At 51.0% G+C, this 14,065-nt stretch overlaps 1 protein-coding gene across 4 annotated transcripts in view; it reads right to left on the bottom strand.

Annotated features, from left to right (window-relative positions):
• The window catches only part of LOC101542330 (TLE family member 1, transcriptional corepressor), a 93,623-nt gene extending 80,544 nt beyond the window's left edge, over nt 1-13,079 (bottom strand). For all 4 annotated transcript variants that reach the window (XM_055136658.1, XM_055136666.1, XM_055136669.1 and 1 more), the window contains exons 1-4: nt 12,944-13,079; nt 12,185-12,285; nt 10,754-10,817; nt 10,600-10,644 (exon numbers count right to left, since the gene is read on the bottom strand). In XM_055136658.1, coding sequence (XP_054992633.1) covers nt 10,600-10,644; nt 10,754-10,817; nt 12,185-12,285; nt 12,944-12,967 — 234 coding nt within the window. In that variant the 5' untranslated portion in view covers nt 12,968-13,079. The remainder of the gene's footprint in view (nt 1-10,599; nt 10,645-10,753; nt 10,818-12,184; nt 12,286-12,943) is intronic.
• Nucleotides 13,080-14,065: the final 986 nt, after the last annotated feature.

Below are 14,065 nucleotides of genomic sequence, written 5' to 3'. Positions count from 1 at the left end.
CCTTTCTGGAACAGCCCTTGACAACTACTGGATGTAGCTGTCACCTAGACTCTCAAGTATCAATGTATCACTGTCATCCCGCTGCTCATCAATTTGCTCGAGCGGGTGCCATAACATCTCCATTCGTCCCAGCCCTGAGATTTTAGCAGCCTTTCCTTACTCATCCTTCCCAAGGGTGCTGTATTGGAGGCACTTTCAGGATCAGCGGAATGAGACCCATTATTGTTACTGTATTTGGTATATCAAATATGCCATGGGAGAGCCTGCCAGGCTCTGCCTTATGGGCAGGATACTCTCGGTAGTTTGCCGGGCTCTCCGAGAGGGACGAAGGCTCCAGGAGATTCTGCCAGATTTTAAAGGTAACTATTTAAAAGATTACAGAGCTATGCTATGTCTCAACCTGTGGTGTTTAGAAATAAAGCAAGAAGGGATCACATCCCTACTTTGGAACAGCAATCTAAATTTCCCCTCATGATGTGAAAGGGAAGAATTTTCCCGTTAGTATAGTTCAGAACCCTAAGGAGAGGACAGATTCACAGACTTGGGCAAGACATCCCTCTCCCAGTCAAAAAAAAGGCAAGCATTTGGAACAATAAAATCTCTAAAATCACTTGGAGGAAATTCACTTAGTCCTAAAAGGCCAGATGGGGTCGACAGCATTAAAATAAAATTAAAAAAAAAAAGACCTTTAGAAGATAAAAGTTCCTAGTTCTCCAAATCTCCAGATTCATCTACACCTACCAACAGCAGAGGAAAGTGAGAAGGGCGAGAGCTCCAGAAAGAGCGAGACGGGCAGACGTTATATACAGAGCAGTCATTCAGACTCCTGGTCTACCATCTCTCAGATCAGGAAGGCCACCCTGATGCATCTTTCTCCTTCTCTGCCTCACTAAAAGTCTTCAGAGTGAATGTTTGGTGCGGAGGCCATATCCCCAGCACTGCTTGGTTGAAGGGAGGACTGCTACACCCGGGGTCACCCAGTGATACTGAGTATCAAGCCCACAATGAAAGAGCAAACGGGATCATATAAATCTATCAGCAAATGGACCAAAGGGCATCATCATTCTTATTATGAAACCTGGCAAATAAGACTTGATCAAAGCGTTGGAGGACGTTTCCCGGGCATCTCTGACCGCGACTCTACTTGTGCCTGTGCTCGCTCTGAGGAAGGGCTCAGCAGTGGTCCCAGGGCAGTGCGCAGAATCAGCACTGATCACCACTCCATCTTTCTCTTCAGTGCAACCCAACTAAACTGCTATCCTGCTCGCTTGGGCCGCACATATACCAACTACACTATCATTAAACTTCTTGATAAGTCTCAGAGAGACCGTCGAAAAGCAAATGAGGGCACTTGCCTTGCATGCCGCTCACCCACGTTGAAGTCCATCATCCAACATGGTGCTCCACACCCCACCAGGATTGATCCCTGAGCACCACCACGTGTGCCTCACCATGCCCCCCACCCCCCACCAAAACAAGTCTCAGTAGCTATTCTGAATATGAATCATTTTTCCAGAAGAAAAACTGAGGCAAAGTAGTCAAATGAGTTTACAGAGTTGAATGCCGATAAGCAACTGAGTCTGTAAAATGTCTAGTGAAATAAAACATTTCATTTTCAGTCCTAGCTTAAGGGCTCATACTTGTACTCTGAGATTTTTTTTACCAAGGTTCTAATGTTTGGACCTGTAAAGGATCCAAACATGCCTGTAAATGAATGAACTGCAGGGGAAAACCATTCTATGTGTATATGTGGTACAAAGATTTCTTTTTGTCAAAGTACTTTTATCTGATTTTCAAATGGGTTCAGAACCCTAAGCCGTTACAACTTCCACCTTACTTAGGATCATGGCAGACCAGGGACACGGCTACAGGGCTGAAATGCACACATGCCCATGCCGGAGGCCCAAGTTCCCTTTCCTATTGGTCCCCAGGAACCACTAAGGACTATCCCTGAGTACCGTACAGGGTGAGCCCCAAACAGAATAAGCACATCAGACACATTACCCATCAAGTGCCTACTCTGTAAAATTCACTTGAAGCATAAACTTCAGACTTGTTTGCTTCTAAGTCTAAAACTTCTTTACTTTGCTTTTTCAGCCTTTTAAATTTTTTAATGAACTCCAGACATTTAGGTGATAAAGTATGCATGACTATAAGAAAGCAAAATTAAAAGGAAGTGATCACAGCAGAAATTTTAAACCAACTTTTTATTGATAAGATCCAAGTATGGTTATAAAATTCAATACTCCTTTTGAACACTGATTTAAGGGGAAAATTATCTCTAACAGCATTAAATGCAAATTCCCTCCTGAGGTAGGGCGAGGGTCAGGGTGAGGGTCAGGGCCCGAGGAGTTAGAGGCACTTGGGGCAGAGTCCAGAGCCCCAGCACCTTGTACGTAGCCCACCAGGTTCTATCCTGGGCACGCCGTTTGGCCCAAGTCCCATCAGTTATCATATCTGACTGTAGAGCCAGGAGTAAGCCCTGAGCACCACCCAGTGTGGCCCCAAAACAAAAATAAAAAAGAGGAGAAAGCAAAAGTGGGTGGGGGCTGGAGAGATCCCGAGCACTGCATGTGGTCCCCTATCAAAACATACCAAAAAGTTGCATGACAGCTAGCACCGAAGCAAACAGAGAGGACAGGCACTTGTGCTGAACTCAAGGACAGTGAGGAAGGCCCTGCCAACCCCTGCACCTGTGCATGACAGACAGACAGCTATTCCAGCTCTCTAAGCCCTGTTGCAGCACTCCCAAGGACCCTTTCCCAGGACAACAGACAGGTCTGACACTAGGCCTGCCGTCTCTGAACATAAGGAGGTTTAACAGGGGCCTCAGGGGCAAGCCAATGGGTTCTGAAAACCTGAAGCCTTTGTTTTTCACATCTGGAGGAGGAAGGAGTGCTTAGGGGTACTCCTGGGGCTGTACTCCAGCCCCAAGTTCTTCTCTTTCCACCCCTCTATTTTAAAGGTCTACAGAGGGGCCCGAGAGAGTCCAAGGTTAAAGCACGTGTGCTGCACAGTTCCATCCCCAAGGCTACGTACAGTCCCCCAAGCACTGCAACAGTGACTCCTGCGTAGTGCCCCTGAGCACTGCTGGGAAAGCAACCACAATCCACTCCCCCCCACTCCAGTATAACATAATGAAGCATTCTCTTAAAAATCAGACAAGAGAATAACTATGTCATTCTATAATGCAACTTTAATAGGTTGCACAAAATCCCAGATAATCTATCATTTCAGTGATGTTGCAAGCACTGGACTTATTCCAATACTATATTTATTTCCACAGCTTAACAAAGTACATAGGATCCTAAGTTCAAATGCACCTACATTATCAAAAACAACTGATCCTGGGCTATATGGAGGGAGACCTCAAAGGGCTGGAGCACATGCTTTGCACGCAAAACCCCCAAATTCTAGCCCTGCCGCCGCCCGATCCCTGGGTCCCTGCTGGAATGAACTCCAAGCACCAAGCTGGGAGCAACCCCCAGAGAAGCCCTCATCAGGTGTGGTCAAAAACCGAAAGAACTGCACCCAAGTTATCAAATGAATAACGCATGTCCACTGAGCATCAGCTCTACCTAGAAAGAGCTACAGACACAACCCTATCACTTCCTGTCTGCACAATGGAATATGCTTCCAGGCTTAACAGCATTTCTCCTATTTTGGGCAGAAAAAAAAATTAATTTGCCTAACAGAATTTCATAATCTTTCCAGGGCTGTGTTTAATTTGGATCCCAAATGGCCTTTACCCAATCCCCTTTCTGCTAATGTAAATGGCCAAGACTAAGCTACAAATACTTCAAGAAAAACTCTTGAAATGTAATTTTTTAACGTATCTGTTATATCCAGATATGTGAGTGGGGGTGAGTAAACTGTTTATAGTTAGGACTTTATGTTGCTATGTTGCATCAAGGAGATAAATAGAGCTACAGTTGGCAATTCAAGTATTTTTCCAGTTTCCCTCCCGTCCCACAGTGGGAACTGGGGACATTGGTGGTAGGAAATGTACACTGGGTAAGGACAAGGCTGGAACATCATGGAAAACTTTGTAACTGTGTATCTCACTGTAATTCAATTAAAAAAATGAATTTTTTTTTAAAAAGTATTTCCCCCAAAACCATAGTCGTGGAACTACTCAGCACATTCCTTACCATAGAATTCACTAATCCTATCAACAAGGAATATTTTCAATATATGAACGCCTAACTGGTCAAATAAGTCAATTCCAAAAAAGCTAGCGAAAATTTCATTATACCAAACATCCCCATGTTAAAAGATATGATGAGAATTTTAATCAATAAAGATCAGAAGCAGGGGCCAGAGAGAGTGTAGAGCCAGCAGAGAACTTGCCTCGCCCTGCCTGATGTGGGTTCAATGCCCAGTGCTGAATTCCGGTCTCCTGAGCACCACCAGGAGTAATCCCTGACAGAGCCAGGAGTAAGCCCTTAGCACTGATGGGTGTGCCCCCCCCCCAAACAAACGAAAACTCAGAGGCAGCAATCAATACAGACCGGAAGAGGGGTGGTAATAAAAAGTTTCAGAGTATAGTTTCTTAGTTTCCTCCAATTTAATCCACTTCTGGACAGCAGGAAAGTTTAATAATAGAGGAGCCCAGAGGGAAGACAGCACTGCCTGGGGGTGGGGTCTGGCTCTGACCCCCCAAACACATCAAACGTGGAGGGGGGTGTCATGGGTGCATTACGTGCGGCATGGAGCCCCTCAGTACCACGGGGAGCCCCACCCCCAAGTTCAACAACTGAAGAGCAAAGATTGCTCTCTATTTTTATTTGAATGTGAGCTAAAGGGGCAGGCTTTCTCTGTTTCGTCATCATCATTATGTGTCATATAAACTGGCCTAAGAAAAATTCAAGGGACAGTCCAAGGCATGATGTCTGTCCCCGTGAGTCCAGAACCTGCCTTGCCTAAAGCCTCTCCTTTGTTTTTAGTGTTTTGGTTTGAGGGGGTTAGTGGGCTCACACCCAGGGTGCCCAGAAAACCACAACTGGCGCCAGGGGCCAACCTCGGCCCAGCTCCACTGAGCTCCTTTCTGAAAGGTGTAAGGGATCAAACCCAAGGCCCCATGCAGAAGCAAGCACCTGACAGTCATCCCATTCTCAGCATCCAAACATCTGGAGAAAGAGTAGACGAAAGGAGAGAATCTGTGCTTCCCAACAGTCCTGCCAGATCCCATCTTTAAAAGGGATGCTGTGGCACTCATGAAGTTTGTGGCATTCATTCTGAATTTTAAACCGCTTATCTTGAGGGGACCAGAGCAATAGTACAGTGGGTAGAGCACTTGTCTTGCACGCAGACAGCTGGGGTTTGAACCCTGGCACCCCATCTGGTGCCCCCAGCCCCGCCAGCTGTGATCGCTGTGTGCACAGGTAGAAGTAAGCCGAGAGCCGGGGGCCGGAGCGATAGCACAGCGGGTAGGGCGTTTGCCTTGCACGCGGCCGACCCGGGTTCGATCCCCGGCATCCCATATGGTCCCCCAAGCACTGCCAGGAGCAATTCCTGAGTGCAAAGCCAGGAGTAACCCCTGAGCATCGCTGGGTGTGACCAAAAAAGAAAAAAAAAAAAAGTAAGCCGAGAGCCATCAGGTATGCCCCCTCAAAAAATGTTCTTGTTTTCATGTTTTCTGACACCCCTTTAGTGTCTGTGTCCAAGACAAAGTACCCTGGTCTCACCCCCCCCCCCCCATTCTAGGACCTGGAAAAAACAGGCCACTGGTGCCACTGCTAGAATGGGCAGGGGAGGGGCTGTTCCGGAGCCAGCACTCAGCCAGCAGGGCTGACCTCGCACTCCAAAAGGAGACTCCAGATACACAAGGAGTTTTATCTCTCTCCACTTCTGATTGCGAAGGATGGGCCTGACTGACTTCAAAGACGTCAGGGTCCACTCGGCGCTTGATGACAGCCACCCTCTTTGTGGTACAAGGTGACCAACACCTCATGAGGTTTATCACTAAGTGCCTGGGCACTCCAGTCAGCCATTTCCCATTATGAGATTTGGACTTCAAGAAAAAAAATAAATCTCTCAAAGTGAAAACCTGGTGATGGAAAACAACACAGCTAAAAATAGGGGGTAGGGAGAACATTTAAAACATGTATTAATCAAGTACATTTAAGGAATTAACATAAGAGATATTACATAACCTAACCATTTTACATAAACACCTAGAAAACACTACTAAGGAAACTCATTTTTATTTTTGTTATGTTTTATTTTTGTTATAGAGAGGTAGCATGGCAGGTAGGGCGTTTGCCTTGCACGTGACTGACCCAGGTTCGATTCCTCCACCCCTCTCGGAGAGCCCAGCAAGCTACCGAGAGTATCCTGCCCACACGGCAGAGCCTGGCAAGCTCTCCGTGGCATATTCGCTATGCCAAAACCAGTAACAAGTCTTACAATAGAGACGTTACTGGTGGCCGCTCGAGCAAATTCATGAACAACAGGACAACAGTGCTACAGTGCTATGTTTTATTTGGGGGCCATACCTGGCAGTGCTCAGGGCTTACTCCTGGCTCTGCACTCAAAGAATCACTGCTGGTGAGGTTCAGGGGATCATACGAGGGCTGGGAACCAAATCCTGGTCGGCCACGTGCAAGACAAGTACCCTGCTGCTGTACTATCTTCCCTGGCCCCAGAAAGTTATTTTCAAGGTGAAACAAATGCACACAATGAAACTGAAAGTCACTGCAGCCCCAAACCGTGTTTGATCTGAGATTCTGCTCGTGGTGGGGGAAGTACCACAGGGAGCTTGGAAATGCTTAATCTCCCATGTCCCGCATCTCTCTGGCCTCTCCTGGAACCCAAGATCACAGGTTTATGATCTTCCTGTTCATTTGCAGATGCCCAGGCACTGGAATACAGGCAGAGAGCAGTTGCCTGAGGGAGCTGAGCAGGAGTGCCCACAACAACTCTCCAATTCCATTCTGCTCTGTGATGCTTCTGCACAAGCAATGTGTGGCCCCGGATAACCATTCTCCACTGCCAGCAGCAGGCCTCCCTCCGCTGACCAGCCGGCACGGAGACTTCTGTCCTTCTCGGGTCACACCCCCAGTCCAACAACGCTGAGACTGCAGAGTGTCCTGCCCCATCGTGAAGATCTGCACTTGAGACCACCACCAACAATGGAGGTCAGCCAATGGCCACCTCTGTCCAGTGGCAGCCGGATGGCTACCGGATATTAGTCAGGAGTAAGCCAAGAGTCAGGCAACCAGATAACCCAAACGAGTTTCCACAGATGCTCTCCACAACAAGCCCCAGACTTGGAACACGTGCTCCCACAGCTGCAAAGCCAAGCACCTACCCCGTCTACTTCAGAATGAGTCGGATCACTCTAAGTGCTATACAAATTCAAGCCACTAATGACAACTTGGAGCCTGTCTTCATCAGCATGCTGAAAAGATACACAAACGCGTAAATAAGGCTCATGCCTACATATTTACAGTCCCTCTTGTTCCAAGAATATCAGCTGATGTAATGTCAGGTCTCATGACAGGAAATAAAGTTTATCCTCATCATATCCTCATCATAGTGCCGGATATACCAAAGCACACAGCCCCTTCACACAGAAGATTCACGGCGAGCTATTTCTTCATGCACCTTAACACTGGTGACTTGCCTTGATTTTTCCACGCCTCCACATCTCTTTATATAAAGATAGCTCAAGTTTTCCATCTATAAACAGACAGGTCGACGGAAATCCAGGAACAGCTCAAAAAATAAATAAGTATTTGCTTTGCTGCTCCTAAGCAGTCGGTGCTACTCTCTTTTCCATTGCGTTCTCAGCCACAGCCTCCAATGGGGAGAGAGAGAGTCCGGGGAAGGCCTCTCAGGAAGTGTTGACACAACATGAACAGGGGCTGCGGGCAGCAGACCAAGCCAGGAAACCACAATTATACCAGCCTTCGCTCGGACACTGCCACGTTCCAGCTTCCAGAGCGAGAAGCAGGTGGTGAGATCCGCCTGGAATCTCTGCAGGCCATTCCTCCCATGAAAGACGAGCCCGCGGAAAGGTGGGGCGGGCGGGAGGTCAGCACGGGAGGCAGCTCGGCACTCGGGCTCTCCCTCCCGGCGAAGTTTCCTCCCATTCCACCTTTCTCCCCCCTCAGTAACAAAGATGTTGTCAGAAATGACAATTTTTTGTGTCCCCTGATGCCGCCTTGCTAGCATTTGGTTATAAGCCATAAAGCAGGACTAATTTCAGCCTGTCAGGAGTCTTGCTAATGCCCAGTTTCCCCCTAGAGAGAATTTCTGTCAAATCTAATGAGAGCTCCAAAGGCCTCTCTACAATATAATGAGCACTTAGGCCATGCTGGTGATCAGGCGGCAAAAAGCATCAATTTGAGCCTGGCTACACCCTGGGGGCCAGACGTCACCAGTTTTAATAAGAATTATGATTACTAGCTGCACCGAATGCCTCCTCAGAACTTATTATTAATGTGTGACATTCAGAAGGATGTTTTTCAAACGTAAGGCCACTTTCCACTGAATTACACCATGGCTTTGCACATCACTCTAGTTAAGAGGTCTGTCAGCATTTACAATATAAACTAAATTTCAGGGGGCTTAATGCTCGACTATGAAAGACACTGTGTCTCTCAGCTTTTCATCTTTTTCAAATTACCGAGCCAATTATACACAGCATATTATTAATGCATACCGGCTCACAGACGGACAAGATATACTCACAACTGCCCTTTAGAGCCCAGATATTCATTAGAAAACCATTTTCACACCATGGGGGTTCCTGACCCTCCTTGTCCCTTCTTCCTCCTTCCTCCTCGATAAAGAGGTCACTTCCACCTTCTAGCCTATAGGAGCCCAGAAGATTTACCCTTCCTGCAGCTCCAATAAATCCCACACCAACATATCACAGAGATGAGATCTTCCCCTATCAAAGTTCAGAAGTTCTGTGAGTTCAAGAGTCAAAGAAAAAATGCAGGTCTCCTCCAACCTGTCCAGTGGACAGTTAGCCCAAAAGTGTGCCTGTGGGGCACTGAGGCAGGTCAGGTTAACGGAGGAGGAGGTTAATCTGCATAATTCATTTAAGTGACCCTGTACCTTCCTGTCCAATTACTAACAAGTTACAACTGCCTCAATCAGACAGTAGCCTTTTCAACCTGTAAAAAAACAAAGGTGCAAACCCAATCTAAACTGGGCTACCAACTTTGCAATAGGAAAGATGAAAAGAGAAAGAAAATCAGCATTCTTACAAGTTCAGCTGGCTTATTAGCAAAAGGCCCTGAACTTAACCATCTCTTTTCAAATACATATCTGAGAACAGATCTAACGTACATGATATAACAGCTGCTATGAAAGCTATAATGCATTAAAAATCAAAAAGTGCATAGTTACAAAAGCAGAAAACAACTCTAAAACACACTTGTTTATTGAAAGCCTTTGAATATAAGGAAGATCTAAAGGCTGAACTAATCAATTTCTCCACTGTGCCCCCGCAGGTCAGCCATGCTCTTTAATTTAATGAAACAAGGGTTTGGGATGAAATAGCACATATACATCAAGGAAGAACTGTATTGTTGCACTTTGAAATGTGTCCAACTGTGCAACTTCATCTGATGATAATTTTTTAAGAGGCAATCGATTTCCAAAAGACTTATTGTACCAGCATCTTGATGAAAAACTGAGTGTCAGCATATCTCCAGAATACTTACACTCTGCCATTAATGCTTTTTTTGGCAGACAATGACTACTCAATTGAGGGTCCTCTGGGCCGGGCAATCATTTAGCTTTTCTTCCCTTATGAGGTCCTTAGTGCCTTGTTCCAGTTCAATACTCTTTTTATACCCCATTATAGTAGCCATAAGTGTGAATTTTATGGGAACTTGCAAACTCATAGTCATAGCTAGAGCTTTCCAGTCACTAATCTCTTCATGCTTTTAAAATCACTAGAACCGAAGCAACTCCCAACATATGTTGGGGCCATAAAAGAGGATGCTTTTTCCACCTCCCAGCCAGCATCAACTGAGAAAATCTTTGAGAAGCTGTTTGCTAATAAGCCAGAAAGCCTGAGAGTTGCTTGATGCAGCCTCAAAGCATAAAGAGAACCCCACAGTTCATCACAGATCCACCTTTCCTGAAGTTTGTTTCAAGAAATGCCAAAAGATCTCCTTTCCTCAAGAGGCCAGTCCACATTTCTTTCCAAACCAGCACAAAGTATTAGCTATTCTGAGGGGCTGAGTATGTAGCTCAGTGGCAGAGCACTTGCCTTACACGTATAAGTGCTCTGAGGCACCACCACAAATAAACAAAATCAGCTGTTCTCAACTTCAGAAACTCTCTGGAGAAGTCCTCAGATGTCTCCTGAGGAGACTCGACCAAGCAGGGAAAGTCAACGAGGGGTCTCAAATTCTATCTGCCACATCGAAGGCTAGTTTATACGTCCAAAATGCTTCTCATTCAGTCATTTAAACATTTCACAATGTTCAAGAAGCAACGCTAGGTAACAGAAAACTTGAATTCACAGCGGAAAAAAAGAAACAGAAAAACAGCATACAAATCCCAACAGAAGACAAAGTCAGCATTCTCAATCACAATTACTTATTTTTCATATCAACATGAACTAAGGCTTACCTGTTTATGCATTTCTATGTTTAATCCATATGACATTTCATAATACTGTAAAAAGAAAAACAGAAGGAAGCACCTCAGTAACTCAGGTTGTGCAAGATTAAGAACACATATTTACCAATTATTAAAAGGAAAACTTCCCATCTTTGATACCTACCATCACATAGTGCCTCTGCATTTCTGTCTTTTCACTTGCCAGTTTCTCACATTCCAATTTAAGGCTACAAAAACAAAACAGGCAACTTAATGTAAACATTATGTCACTTGTTTTAACATCTGCCTCGCATATTTGCACTTCAAGGAAAAACACAGACCGATTTGGAAAAGCCATAAACTATCTAGGTAAAGCCCCCAAAGCATTGTCCGTGTATTTTATTTTAAATAGGAAAAAAAGAATAGAGTGAACAGAGAGAGCAAGGTATCCATCCTACCATACTTTTTGTTCTTGCCAGACACCAAGAAGGAAAACTTTGTCACAAACTTGCTCCTAGGGCTCAGGGCTCATCCCCAGCACTGCACCTAACACGGCAGGGTTCTCTGCTGGACTTAAGCCCCCATATCCACACCCAACAACACAGTTCACACACACAAAAAATCTACCCAAAAGTCCATTCCTCTGGACCCTATTTACTCCCAGATCCCTGTAAGCAGGTTTGCTTCTCTGAATGCCACCAAAATCTGACCTTTGTACCATCTCCAGTCCCAGGAATTGCCATACCTCTACGCCAACACACCTCTGGCAACACAGTGCCCAGGTTTCACAACTGTACCAGTCAAGTTACTTCTACGGTTGTTGGTCCCTTTTTAAAACTCTCATTTTTAACACCCTGTCGAAGCATGACAAGCAGCTAAAACAACCAGGCGGCCAAGTCAAGTCCTTCTGGGCCAACAGGTGTGGAAAGGAATCCTCCAGCCCCAGAAATCATCCCCAGCAGACAAAAGGCCAGTCACCGGCAGAGCCTGGAGAAACTAAGATTCACACCCAAACACACGCGCTCTTTCTCCACGTTAAGAAATACGTGACTTCTGAGCTCCAATCGGCTAAAATCTCAGTGGCAAGAGGGAAGGAGCTAACCGGTCCAGAAAGTTCGCTGGACAGGTGCTTCACAGTTTCACCAATCCACGAGAATAGGCATCAGAGGAAGCCACCAAGGTGGCCACCAAGGAGCCTCAGGAGCACGGCGGGAAGCCCGAGAAGGCCTCAGCCTGGCCACCAAGCTGCGCCAGAGTGGACAGAGTGGACTTTGCCTCCGACAACCCAACTCATTTCGACACAGGCCTGGCCCCCAGAACCGCACTCCTAGCTGGGGCATCAGTCTGCTGCAGAGCAAATACACGAAGCACAAATATTGACGGTTCTCATGCAAACCCCGAAGGGCGAGATTCCCGGCCGGAGCCGCCGAGGGCCCGGAGCGACGGGGGCGGCTGCGGGCCAGGAGGAGCCCGAGAGGGGTGCGGGGGACAGGCCCGCACCGCGACTCCACGCGCCACCGCCTGGACGCGAGCGCTCAGTACAGCCGCGGCCACCGGGCCGGGCCGGGCCGGGCCACCGCGCCCAGGGGTGCCGGCGGCCGGCCAGGACACGCACCTGTGATACTGCGCCTGCAGGAACTGGAACTCCTCCTTGATGCGGTCCAGGGACTCCGGGATGGTGAACTTGAAGGGCTGGCCAGCAGCCTGGTGCGGCGTCTGGGGGCGGCCAGGGCGGGCCACGAGGGGTGGGAGGGAGCGAAGGGTCGAGCCAAAACCGAACCGCGGGGCCGGGGGAGCGGGTGGGGCACAAACAAAACACAAAAGTTTGAAGTGGCGCAAAAGCCATCCCCGAACCAGACTGCACCTTCCTGGGGGGCGGGGGGCCGGGGCTCCGGGACCACCCCGGCCAGAAGCGTCCCCCACTCCCCACCCCCAGTCCCCAGGCCGGGTGCGGAGAAGCGTCCCCGGGTCCGCTGGCCAGGGACTCCCAGGCCGACACGGGTCTCGGTCGGCGCCGCCGCCGCCACCGCCGCCGCCCTCTCCCTCTACCCCCCGGGGCCGAGGGGCGGCAATGACCCGGGGGACGCGGGAAGGAAAACAACTCCCCCGCGCCCCCCGTTCCAAGAGTCGCCGGGGCCACCTCCAGCCGCGCCCGAACGGGGGCCGCATAGACATGTAAATAGGCGAGACGGGGAACAAAGAGGGGGGGCGCCCGGCGCGCCTCGGGGCCGCGGGTGGCGGCGGCCTCTTGGGCGAAAGCCCCGCGCCCCGGGCGCCCCCGCGGGGGTGGGCAGGCCCCGGGACACCCCGCGACGCGCGGCCGCGCCCCACCCGGGCGGGGACTCCCTCCCCGCGCCCCCCGACGGCTCCTCACCGGGTGCCGGCTCTGCGGGAACATCGCTCCGGCGGCGGCCGAGGCTCGGTTCCCGGGAAATTCAATTCTCCGCTCAATTTCCAACTTGAGCCACGCCGGGGCGAGGCCGCGCGGGCGCGGGGGGCGCCCCGGCCACTCGGCGCCCGGCGGGGGGCTGCTCCCGTCGCCGCGGGCTCCGGCGCTCAGGGCCACATCGCGGGGCGCCCGGGCCCGGCTCGACACCCACCACCTGCGCGCCGGCGCCGGCCGAGGGGGCGCGCGGTGCCGCCGCCGCTGCGCTCCGGGGCCCCGGCCTCGGCGGCCCGACGCGGCGCCGGGGGCGCGGCCGCTGCCGCCGCGCAGCCCTCGGCGATCGGCGGGTCCCGGCGGGGGCTGGTCTCCGGCACGCCGCCGCTCCCCGTCGGTCTCCTCGCCGAGCGGCGCCCGCGGCGGCCCGCGAGAGACAGGTGGCGCGACGCCCCCGGCTCAGCCCGAAGCCGCCCGGCGACGTCGCGAGTCCCGGGCCGCGGCGCAGGCTCCGCACCCGGCGCGCGGCGGCGGGGCGCGGGGTGGCGACGAGGCGGGGGCGAGTGCGGAGGGCGCGTCCGGACGCGGCTCGGCCCGCCCCGCGCTCGCCGATTGCACAAACCCTCCGGGCCGGACGGCGCTACAGCACCGCGGGCAGTCCCGCAGCCGCGCGCGGCTCCACGCGCCCTGGGCGCATCCGGGCGCCGGGCCCCGAGCGCGCCCGCCCCGCACCGGCCTCCTCCTCCTCGCTCCTCCGGGGTTCCCTCTCCGGCTTCTCTCGGCAAAGTTGTCTCACGACCCGGGGCACGACATCCGCGCGGCGGTGCGAGCAGAGTGCGCCCCGCCGCGCGCTCCCGGCCTCGGCCGGCAAACTCCGCGGGCGAGTCTCGAGTGGTCGCGGCGGCGGCGGCGGCGGCTCGGCGGAGCTCCGGGCTCACGGCGCGGGGCCAGCCCGGCCGGGCGGCGAGGCGGGCGGCGCGGTCGGCGGCCTCGGGGACGCGGGGCGCACGGGGCCCGCCGCTGCCGCTCCTCGCGCCGGTTACATTAACACGCGGTTTCACACTCCCGAGCTAACCAGCGCCGGCCCCGCCCAGCCCTGCGCGGGCGGAGGGGCCG

This window comes from Sorex araneus, chromosome 1 (genome assembly GCF_027595985.1).
Source record: "Sorex araneus isolate mSorAra2 chromosome 1, mSorAra2.pri, whole genome shotgun sequence".
Taxonomy (NCBI): domain Eukaryota; kingdom Metazoa; phylum Chordata; class Mammalia; order Eulipotyphla; family Soricidae; genus Sorex; species Sorex araneus.
Note: the sequence above shows the minus strand (reverse complement) of the source record. Positions and strands in the feature narration are given on the sequence as shown.